Below are 12,418 nucleotides of genomic sequence, written 5' to 3' on the forward strand. Positions count from 1 at the left end.
AAATGGACAGCAAAGTCAAAATTAAAGTTTCATGATTCAGATAGAGCATACAAATGTAATACTTTAATACTCCTGTAACATGCTTATTTGATTGATGTGTTTTAAAATGTCTCTAGATTTTTTTTTTTTTCCAATGTGGGCAACTGTGCCAAAACACTCCTTTAGAACACTTTTTAGTAGATAGAGATGAAAGAAAAAATCCATTTGGAAAAGCAGGACAAAAAGGCCAGAGCTTAACAGTAATTTATGCCATATGGGACAATAATTTGAGATAAAACAACTTGATATATTAATTTGGCAGCTAGGAGCCCCTCCCTATTCTCTAAAGCTTAGAACACACATACAATACGCCTCATATTAAAAGGCATTGCATTCTTTCAAATGTAGGGTCTTATGTCCCTCCACTTGTATACTAGGTGACAATTAGGTTGCTCTAAGCTCTATAATGGATGTATCACCCAAACATGCATTAAAATGGGGCAGGTGATCCCTGTTTTGAAAGATGTCTCTCATTAAATTGAGTGCTTACATATTCAGGTGACTTTCAGATGATCACCATAAAACAGTTATCCCCTGGTTGAATCGAATAATTATGACACAAAATCATAGGAGATAGGTTAGCACTCCTGTCACCCTGAACAATACATGGATGGATTTAAAATATGGTCCACAATTCAAATAATGTGTTTTATATCCTTATAGTTGTCAATGGGTAAAATGTATTATGTTGTTAATTTTTGGTGCATGCATTTTGCGTTTGGTTTTTAGTACACTTAGGGCTAGATTACGAATGGAGCGGTAGTCTGTAAAGAAGCTTTATGCGTGTCGGGTAGCGTTTACAAAGTAAACTGTTTTCACTTGCGCGCTAACCCGACATGCATAAAAAACTGTACTTAGAATAACGTATTCCTCCATAGAAGTCAATGGAGCACAAACCTATCGCATATTCTCTAGTGCGCTAACCCAACATGAAAACAGAATTTATGTTTACCTGATAAATTACTTTCTCCAACGGTGTGTCCGGTCCACGGCGTCATCCTTACTTGTGGGATATTCTCCTCCCCAACAGGAAATGGCAAAGAGCCCAACAAAGCTGGTCACATGATCCCTCCTAGGCTCCGCCTTCCCCAGTCATTCGACCGACGTAAAGGAGGAATATTTGCATAGGAGAAATCATATGATACCGTGGTGACTGTAGTTAAAGAAAATAAATTATCAGACCTGATTAAAAAACCAGGGCGGGCCGTGGACCGGACACACCGTTGGAGAAAGTAATTTATCAGGTAAACATAAATTCTGTTTTCTCCAACATAGGTGTGTCCGGTCCACGGCGTCATCCTTACTTGTGGGAACCAATACCAAAGCTTTAGGACACGGATGAAGGGAGGGAGCAAATCAGGTCACCTAGATGGAAGGCACCACGGCTTGCAAAACCTTTCTCCCAAAAATAGCCTCAGAAGAAGCAAAAGTATCAAATTTGTAAAATTTAGTAAAAGTGTGCAGTGAAGACCAAGTCGCTGCCTTACATATCTGATCAACAGAAGCCTCGTTCTTGAAGGCCCATGTGGAAGCCACAGCCCTAGTGGAATGAGCTGTGATTCTTTCAGGAGGCTGCCATCCGGCAGTCTCATAAGCCAATCTGATGATGCTTTTAATCCAAAAAGAGAGAGAGGTAGAAGTTGCTCTTTGACCTCTCCTTTTACCAGAATAAACAAAAAACAAGGAAGATGTTTGTCTAAAATCCTTTGTAGCATCTAAATAGAATTTTAGAGCACGAATTACATCCAAATTGTGCAACAAACGTTCCTTCTTTGAAACTGGATTCGGACACAAAGAAGGCACGACTATCTCCTGGTTAATGTTTTTGTTAGAAACAACTTTCGGAAGAAAACCAGGTTTAGTACGCAGAACCACCTTATCTGCATGGAACACCAGATAAGGAGGAGAACACTACAGAGCAGATAATTCTGAAACTCTTCTAGCAGAAGAAATTGCAACCAAAAACAAAACTTTCCAAGATAATAACTTAATATCAACGGAATGTAAGGGTTCAAACGGAACCCCCTGAAGAACTGAAAGAACTAAATTGAGACTCCAAGGAGGAGTCAAAGGTTTGTAAACAGGCTTGATTCTAACCAGAGCCTGAACAAAGGCTTGAACATCTGGCACAGCTGCCAGCTTTTTGTGAAGTAACACAGACAAGGCAGAAATCTGTCCTTTCAAAGAACTTGCAGATAATCCTTTCTCCAAACCTTCTTGAAGAAAGGATAGAATCTTAGGAATTTTTATCTTGTCCCAAGGGAATCCTTTAGATTCACACCAACAGATATATTTTTTCCATATTTTGTGGTAGATTTTTCTAGTTACAGGCTTTCTGGCCTGAACAAGAGTATCAATGACAGAATCTGAGAACCCTCGCTTTGATAAGATCAAGCGTTCAATCTCCAAGCAGTCAGTTGGAGTGAGACCAGATTCGGATGTTCGAACGGACCTTGAACAAGAAGGTCTCGTCTCAAAGGTAGCTTCCATGGTGGAGCCGATGACATATTCACCAGGTCTGCATACCAAGTCCTGCGTGGCCACGCAGGAGCTATCAAGATCACCGATGCCCTCTCCTGATTGATCCTGGCTACCAGCCTGGGGATGAGAGGAAACGGCGGGAATACATAAGCTAGTTTGAAGGTCCAAGGTGCTACTAGTGCATCTACTAGAGTCGCCTTGGGATCCCTGGATCTGGACCCGTAGCAAGGAACCTTGAAGTTCTGACGAGAGGCCATCAGATCCATGTCTGGAATGCCCCACAATTGAGTGATTTGGGCAAAGATTTCCGGATGGAGTTCCCACTCCCCCGGATGAAATGTCTGACGACTCAGAAAATCCGCTTCCCAATTTTCCACTCCTGGGATGTGGATTGCAGACAAGTGGCAGGAGTGAGTCTCCGCCCATTGAATGATTTTGGTCACTTCTTCCATCGCCAGGGAACTCCTTGTTCCCCCCTGATGGTTGATGTACGCAACAGTCGTCATGTTGTCTGATTGAAACCGTATGAACTTGGTCTTTGCTAGCTGAGGCCAAGCCTTGAGAGCATTGAATATCGCTCTCAGTTCCAGAATATTTATCGGGAGAAAAGATTCTTCCCGAGACCAAAGACCCTGCGCTTTCAGGGGTCCCCAGACCGCGCCCCAGCCCACCAGACTGGCGTCGGTCGTGACAATGACCCACTCTGGTCTGCGGAAGCTCATCCCCTGTGACAGGTTGTCCAGGGACAGCCACCAACTGAGTGAATCTCTGGTCCTCTGATCTACTTGTATCGTCGGAGACAAGTCTGTATAGTCCCCATTCCACTGACTGAGCATGCACAGTTGTAATGGTCTTAGATGAATTCGCGCAAAAGGAACTATGTCCATTGCCGCTACCATCAAACCTATTACTTCCATGCACTGTGCTATGGAAGGAAGAGGAACAGAATGAAGTATTTGACAAGAGTTTAGAAGTTTTGATTTTCTGGCCTCTGTCAGAAAAATCCTCATTTCTAAGGAGTCTATTATTGTTCCCAAGAAGGGAACCCTTGTTGACGGAGATAGAGAACTTTTTTCTACGTTCACTTTCCACCCGTGAGATCTGAGAAAGGCCAGGACAATGTCCGTGTGAGCCTTTGCTTGTGGAAGGGACGACGCTTGAATCAGTATGTCGTCCAAGTAAGGTACTACTGCAATGCCCCTTGGTCTTAGCACCGCTAGAAGGGACCCTAGTACCTTTGTGAAAATTCTTGGAGCAGTGGCTAATCCGAACGGGAGTGCCACAAACTGGTAATGCTTGTCCAGAAATGCGAACCTTAGGAACCGATGATGTTCCTTGTGGATAGGAATATGTAGATACGCATCCTTTAAATCCACCGTGGTCATGAATTGGCCTTCCTGGATGGAAGGAAGAATTGTTCGAATGGTTTCCATTTTGAACGATGGAACCTTGAGAAACTTGTTTAGGATCTTGAGATCTAAGATTGGTCTGAATGTTCCCTCTTTTTTGGGAACTACGAACAGATTGGAGTAGAACCCCATCCCTAGTTCTCCTAATGGAACAGGATGAATCACTCCCATTTTTAACAGGTCTTCTACACAATGTAAGAATGCCTTTCTTTTTATGTGGTCTGAAGACAATTGAGACCTGTGGAACCTCCCCCTTGGGGGAAGCCCCTTGAATTCCAGAAGATAACCTTGGGAGACTATTTCTAGCGCCCAAGGATCCAGAACATCTCTTGCCCAAGCCTGAGCGAAGAGAGAGAGTCTGCCCCCCACCAGATCCGGTCCCGGATCGGGGGCCAACATCTCATGCTGTCTTGGTAGCAGTGGCAGGTTTCTTGGCCTGCTTACCTTTGTTCCAGCCTTGCATTGGCCTCCAGGCTGGCTTGGCTTGAGAAGTATTACCCTCTTGCTTAGAGGACGTAGCACTTGGGGCTGGTCCGTTTCTGCGAAAGGGACGAAAATTAGGTTTATTTTTGGCCTTGAAAGACCTATCCTGAGGAAGGGCGTGGCCCTTGCCCCCAGTGATATCGGAAATAATCTCTTTCAAGTCAGGGCCAAACAGCGTTTTCCCCTTGAAAGGAATGTTAAGCAATTTGTTCTTGGAAGACGCATCCGCTGACCAAGATTTTAGCCAAAGCGCTCTGCGCGCCACAATAGCAAAACCAGAATTTTTCGCCGCTAACCTAGCCAATTGCAAAGTGGCGTCTAGGGTGAAAGAGTTAGCCAATTTGAGAGCATGAATTCTGTCCATAATCTCCTCATAAGGAGAATCTTTATTGAGCGCCTTTTCTAGTTCATCGAACCAGAAACACGCTGCTGTAGTGACAGGAACAATGCATGAAATTGGTTGTAGAAGGTAACCTTGCTGAACAAACATCTTTTTAAGCAAACCCTCTAATTTTTTATCCATAGGATCTTTGAAAGCACAACTATCTTCTATGGGTATAGTGGTGCGTTTGTTTAGAGTAGAAACCGCCCCCTCGACCTTGGGGACTGTCTGCCATAAGTCCTTTCTGGGGTCGACCATAGGAAACAATTTCTTAAATATAGGGGGAGGGACGAAAGGTATACCGGGCCTTTCCCATTCTTTATTTACAATGTCCGCCACCCGCTTGGGTATAGGAAAAGCTTCGGGGGGCCCCGGGACCTCTAGGAACTTGTCCATTTTACATAATTTCTCTGGAATGACCAAATTCTCACAATCATCCAGAGTAGATAACACCTCCTTAAGCAGAGCGCGGAGATGTTCCAATTTAAATTTAAATGTAATCACATCAGGTTCAGCTTGTTGAGAAATTTTCCCTGAATCTGAAATTTCTCCCTCAGACAAAACCTCCCTGGCCCCCTCAGACTGGTGTAGGGGCACTTCAGAACCAATATCATCAGCGTCCTCATGCTCTTCAGTATTTTCTAAAACAGAGCAGTCGCGCTTTCGCTGATAAGTGGGCATTTTGGCTAAAATGTTTTTGATAGAATTATCCATTACAGCCGTTAATTGTTGCATAGTAAGGAGTATTGGCGCACTAGATGTACTAGGGGCCTCCTGAGTGGGCAAGACTGGTGTAGACGAAGGAGGGGATGATGCAGTACCATGCTTACTCCCCTCACTTGAGGAATCATCTTGGGCATCATTTTCTCTAAATTTTGTGTCACATAAATCACATCTATTTAAATGAGAAGGAACCTTGGCTTCCCCACATACAGAACACAGTCTATCTGGTAGTTCAGACATGTTAAACAGGCATAAACTTGATAACAAAGTACAAAAAACGTTTTAAAATAAAACCGTTACTGTCACTTTAAATTTTAAACTGAACACACTTTATTACTGCAAATGTGAAAAAGTATGAAGGAATTGTTCAAAATTCACCAAAATTTCACCACAGTGTCTTAAAGCCTTAAAAGTATTGCACAATTTGAAAGCTTTAACCCTTAAAATAACGGAACCGGAGCCGTTTTTATATTTAACCCCTTTACAGTCCCTGGTATCTGCTTTGCTGAGACCCAACCAAGCCCAAAGGGGAATACGATACCAAATGACGCCTTCAGAAAGTCTTTTCTATGTATCAGAGCTCCTCACACATGCATCTGCATGTCATGCTTCCCAAAAACAAGTGCGCAATAGAGGCGCGAAAATGAGACTCTGCCTATGATTAGGGAAAGCCCCTAGAGAATAAGGTGTCCAATACAGTGCCTGCCGGTTATTTTACATAATTCCCAAGATTAAAATAATTCCTCAAGGCTATGAAGTATAAAATATGCTTATATATAAATCGTTTTAGCCCAGAAAATGTCTACAGTCTTAAAAGCCCTTGTGAAGCCCTTTTTTTCTTTATGTAATAAAAATGGCTTACCGGATCCCATAGGGAAAATGACAGCTTCCAGCATTACATCGTCTTGTTAGAAATGTGTCATACCTCAAGCAGCAAAAGTCTGCACACTGTTTCCCCCAACTGAAGTTAATTCCTCTCAACAGTCCTGTGTGGAAACAGCCATCGATTTTAGTAACGGTTGCTAAAATCATTTTCCTCTTACAAACAGAATTCTTCATCTCTTTTCTGTTTCAGAGTAAATAATACATACCAGCACTATTTTAAAATAACAAACTCTTGATTGAATAATAAAAACTACAGTTAAACACCAAAAAACTCTAAGCCATCTCCGTGGAGATGTTGCCTGTACAACGGCAAAGAGAATGACTGGGGAAGGCGGAGCCTAGGAGGGATCATGTGACCAGCTTTGCTGGGCTCTTTGCCATTTCCTGTTGGGGAGGAGAATATCCCACAAGTAAGGATGACGACGTGGACCGGACACACCTATGTTGGAGAAAATATAAATATTTCACATTCCAATATTCTTCACATAGAAGAATATGTTCTATGTATTCATAAAAATATATTTCTACATATATCTGATTGAATTTTGCATTAATATAATTTATAAATACTTAGAACATATTTCCCTATGTGCAGAACATTGGAATGTGAAATATTTACAGTAAATACAGTTAAAACCTTTATTAAATATAAATATTACATAAATATGCTTTTACATGTTTTCATTTACTTAACTGCTAAGGGTTCCCCAATGCGCTCCTAAATTCCGGTATTTTTAGGAAGGTGAACTGAATGGGGAACCACAAAGTGTGTTAAAGTGTATGATTTCACAATTACACAAAAAATAAATTGTGTTGCATGCTGTGTTGGTGGCATTTTTTTTGCCATTGTTAGGTATTTCTGCACACTAAAGTTTTTTTTAAAAGTGCTGAAGAAACACAATGCATAATTTATGTGAGTACTTTTGATAGAAATTCATGTTTAAAAGGGACAGTCAAGTCCAAAATAAACTTTCATGATTCAAATAGGGCATGCAATTTTAAACAACTTTCCAAATTACTTTTATCTCCAATTTTGCTTTGTTCTCTTGGTATTCTTAGTTGAAAGCTAAACCTAGGTAGGCTCATATGCTAATTTATTAGACCATTAAGGCCGCCTCTAATCTGAATGCATTTTGAGTTTTTCACAACTAAGGGGGCAGTTTGCAGAGGAATTGATCCAAGGTAATTACAGAGGTAAAACGTGTATTATTATTATTATAACTGTGTTGGTTATGCAAAATTGGGGAATGGGTAATAAAGGGATTATCTATCTTTTTAAACTGGTGTTGACTGTCCCTTTAAATGCTGAGTGCTAAAAAATAGCTTTAGCGCAGCGATGTGAAACGGCTTAGTTCAAAGGGTTTAAGCTATGCTTTAAACAGAGCAATGATTGGCAAGTTATGGATATATAGTGCAGGACAGTAGTGTGTTGTTATAAACTAGCACTTGAGATTATATGTATATATTTATTTTTTTCACAGCAAGGGAAAACTCAGAATAAAAAGGACATTTAATGCAAAAATTACATTAATCACCGATTCTAGCTTATTGTGAGTTTATTAACCCCTGCAAAGAAGTTAAATATATATTTAAAGACTCACCGAGAAGCCAGAAGCATTGCAAACTCCCGAGCAGAACACAACCAGTTATTAGTGCCTATGTGCAACTGCCACTCCTGATTGGCTCATCTGCCAAGTTCTTCCCTGGCACTGCAATTCTTGCTGCTCCCAAGTGTGACCTGACTGTCCCTTTAATAATATTTTTCTATGCACAAATTTACTTGAATACGGTTATTACAAAATAAAATATTCACTTGTTTTTGTTCACTAGATCCAGTTATGATTTTCCTATTTCTCATTTTTTGGACAATGCCTTGTGCTGCTAATAACCTCCTAAGCAGCTCTCTTAAAGGGGAGCGTCAGACTGTAAAAGACACATCCCAGCTAGTCTGCAGTGTACCAGGACCTCCAGGCCCACCCGGAATTCCAGGACATCCAGGGTCTACTGGAACTATAGGAAGAATGGGTTTTCCAGGAAAGGATGGAAAAGATGGAAAAGACGGGGACAAGGGTGGACAAGGAGACGAAGGTATAAAAATAAATTAATATACCAGTCAATCTTCATGTTAATGACTAAGGGCTAGATTACAAGTGAAGCGCAAACAGTTTTGCGCTAGCGCAATCGTGTTTTTGAGAGCCATTTTCATTCCACTGATATTACAAGAGGAGCGCAATCACCCTTTACGCTTCAATCCTTACCGCAATCTCAGAGCGTGGTGATCTGTTTTCAGAAACGAAAAAGTTGCACAAACCACTTCAAAAATACATGACAAGGTACAGTTATACTCAGAATAACAATGTTCAATAAAATTATTTAAAAATAATATTGCACATAAAAGTTAAAAGGGCACAAAGATATGAGATCTTGGGTGTTAGAGAAAAAAAAATGACTAACATTGAGACACATACATATACATTGCTATAGTTTTTATGTATGTATATATATATATATATATATATATATATATATATATATACATACACACACATATACATATATGTGTGTTTCTATATGTGTACACATATTAATGTATTTATATTTGTATTTACAGTCATATATGCACATATAAAAACATTAATATATATGTACACATATATAAACATATATATAAGTGTATTATTGCCATTAAGCAGATAAAAACATGATAAAACATTTATGCAATATTCATATTTAGTAAAGATTTTAACTATGTATTTAGTGTAAATATATTACATTTGCCAATGCAAATATGCTATGTTGTTTGCGCGATGGGTGTTTCCATTGACTTTTATGGGGAATGTGAAAAGGAGAAGACGTTTGCGCGATCGTGGGTGTTTTTTTTCAACTTTTTTTCTCCATTGATTTCTATGATGGAATACATGTACGAGCACATGAAAACTTAAGTTTGGTTTTTCGCGCCATTCGGATTAACGCCAGTGCAAAATACGTTATTTTTTTGGAACTTGCAATACGAACGCAACCCAAAAAAGTGTAAAATTGAAAATCCTAGCGGAGTTTTCACTTACGAAAAAATAAAATACCGCGCCACTTGTAATCTAGCCCTAAATATCCGATAATGTATATGTATAACCCAATCACCATAGGCTGTCACTAGGACACTTTAATCATCAATATATCCTGTATGGTTAGATCATTATACATCAATATGTGGTTGACAATGCTACATACATTCCTCCAAATAATCATGGTATCAGCAAGACTCAAAATTTAGGACTAAAAATCTTTTGGCTCAGGACTCATAGTAAATGTTTAACCCCTGCAGTCAGCTTCGGAACAGTAATGCACTACTAGGAAGTAGCTAAACACATCTGATAGCCAATGACAAGAGACAAATGGGTGTATTCACCAAATCAACATATAGCTCCCAGTATTGCATGTTTTTCAACAAAGGATACCAAATAAGTAAATGTTGTAAAGAATTGAATTTAAAAGGGTATTAAAATGACATGCTCTTTCAGAATCATCGTTTAATTTAGACTTTCATGTCACTTAAATGTCTGTGAGCTCTTGTTAACAAACAAATTAATCCATGAGGTCTTTGAGGATTTCAAACTGATCAAATATGGCTCCTTCCTTTCTGCACCACATCCTTCGCTTTTTGTGCGAGACTCATGATTATACAATATGGTAGAGAACAATGTTTGTAAAATACCGGTTTAAGCTTTTACATTTCTGTCTCTCTGGAGGAAGTATGACCTAATGATTTTCCTAAAAAACTAATCATCTCCATTCCTTATGTTACTAAAATATGTAACATTTATGGATGTTTATGAAGTGGATTAATCAGTATCATTAAAGTATTAACAGTAATTATTGTGGCCTATAATGCACTATACTTTTGGCCCAATGAACTAAAGGTCTTCAGTTAGATGAGATGATCTAAGAGGCCTCGTCAGTACTGTGGGTTCCCTTAAATAATTTTATAATGGAAAATTGTAATTTGAGAGATGGCTCTCTATGCAAGATTCTAGATGTGAAGGAGAGACATATATTACCCTATAATGTGTAAAAGAACCCCCCCCCAAAAGATTTTGCATAATTTATTTTCATGCTGGTGAGGTTTTTTTAGCATCAGGCTCTTAAAGGGAAACAAGTGTACGATTATAACATTTCACACACTTCCAAAAAAAAAAGATGTTTGTTACTTGTAATTCTTTTTTTTTTTTTATTTCTCTACAGGCACACCAGGTAGAGTAGGAAATGCTGGAAAACCAGGAGTTAAAGGGAAACAAGGTGCCATAGGGAGAGCTGGTCCAAGAGGACCAAAGGGCATCCGTGGAGATCAAGGAAAGGCGGGTGTTGCAGGAAAACAAGGACCAAAGGGAAAGAAGGGGGATACGGGTATGCCAGGACCATGTCGATGTGGCTCAAGAAAAGCAAAATCAGCATTCTCTGTTGCTGTAACTAAAAGTTACCCAAAGGAACGGTTGCCCATCAAATTTGATAAAGTTCTTATGAATGAAGGAGGACACTACAATGTGTCCAGTGGCAAATATGTATGCAGAATACCCGGCATTTACTACTTCACGTATGATATTACACTAGCCAACAAACACTTAGCTATTGGTTTGGTGCACAATGGTCATTACAGGATAAAGACTTTTGATGCCAACACTGGAAACCACGATGTTGCTTCTGGATCTACTATTTTACCTCTTAAACTTGGTGATGAAGTATGGCTACAGATCTTTTACTCTGAACAAAATGGGCTTTTTTATGACCCTTACTGGACAGATAGTTTATTTACTGGATTCCTTATTTATCCTGAACAACAATATGTTGACGAGAATAATGAAGAACACAGTGTTAAAGATATATCTGACGTGAGCTGAGAAAGTATTGAGTCATAGGGTTCTAAAAACGCATGAGCTGTGGGTTGCAAATCAAAGTGCATCTACAACAAAATGACACAATTGTAGTTTTGTCATTCCAGAAAAAATAATATTAAAGGGACAGGAAACGTAAAAAATAATGTTACATAATTCTGCACTATGTGCAGAATTATATAACATTATCCTAGCGACACCTTCAAAAATGAAAGCGATGTGAGAGATTTAACCCCCCCCAAAAGGTATACTTACCTTCTGCCCCTTGCCAGCCTCTTCTGATTCTGTGTTATTTTTTTTTCCAAAGACACGTCATGGCACGCTGTCTAGTTACAGCTGCAGGAGTGCGCTACAGTTAGTTCAATGCCGATACAGCGCACCAGTGAGGCACTTTTGAGGAAAAAAAACAGAATTTATATCTTACCTGATAAATTCCTTTCTCCTACGGTGTGTCCGGTCCACGGCTTCATCCTTACTTGTGGGAAATATTCTCTTCCCTAACAGGAAATGGCAAAGAGGCACACAGCAAAAGCTGTCCATATAGCCCCTCCTCTGGCCCCGCCCCCCAGTCATTCGACCGACGGTTAGGAGAAAAAGGAGAAACTATAGGGTGCCATGGTGACTGTAGTGTATAGAGATAACAATATTTAAGCCTGACAAAAAGCCAGGGCGGGCCGTGGACCGGACACACCGTAGGAGAAAGGAATTTATCAGGTAAGATATAAATTCTGTTTTCTCCTACATAGGTGTGTCCGGTCCACGGCTTCATCCTTACTTGTGGGAACCAATACCAAAGCTATAGGACACGGATGAAGGGAGGGAACAAGTCAGGCGACCTAAACGGAAGGCACCACGGCTTGCAAATCCTTTCTCCCAAAAACAGCCTCCGAAGAAGCAAAAGTATCGAATTTGTAAAATTTTGTAAAAGTATGCAGTGAAGACCAAGTCGCTGCCTTACAAATCTGATCAACAGAAGCCTCGTTCTTGAAGGCCCATGTGGAAGCCACAGCCCTAGTGGAGTGAGCTGTGATTCGTTCAGGAGGCTGCCGTCCGGCAGTCTCATAAGCCAATCGGATGATGCTTTTCAGCCAAAAGGAAAGAGAGGTAGCAGTAGCTTTCTGCCCTCTCCT

At 40.1% G+C, this 12,418-nt stretch overlaps 1 protein-coding gene across 1 annotated transcript in view; it reads left to right on the forward strand.

The window, feature by feature from the left end:
* C1QTNF2 (C1q and TNF related 2) overlaps positions 1-11,855 on the forward strand; it is a 56,678-nt gene extending 44,823 nt beyond the window's left edge. Inside the window, exons 2-3 of the mRNA XM_053718592.1 lie at positions 8,233-8,490; positions 10,642-11,855. Of these exons, the coding sequence (XP_053574567.1) occupies positions 8,241-8,490; positions 10,642-11,294 (903 nt within the window). The 5' untranslated portion in view covers positions 8,233-8,240 and the 3' untranslated portion in view covers positions 11,295-11,855. The remainder of the gene's footprint in view (positions 1-8,232; positions 8,491-10,641) is intronic.
* The last annotated feature ends 563 nt before the right edge of the window (positions 11,856-12,418 follow it).

Source organism: Bombina bombina, chromosome 6 (genome assembly GCF_027579735.1).
Source record: "Bombina bombina isolate aBomBom1 chromosome 6, aBomBom1.pri, whole genome shotgun sequence".
Taxonomy (NCBI): Eukaryota; Metazoa; Chordata; class Amphibia; order Anura; family Bombinatoridae; genus Bombina; species Bombina bombina.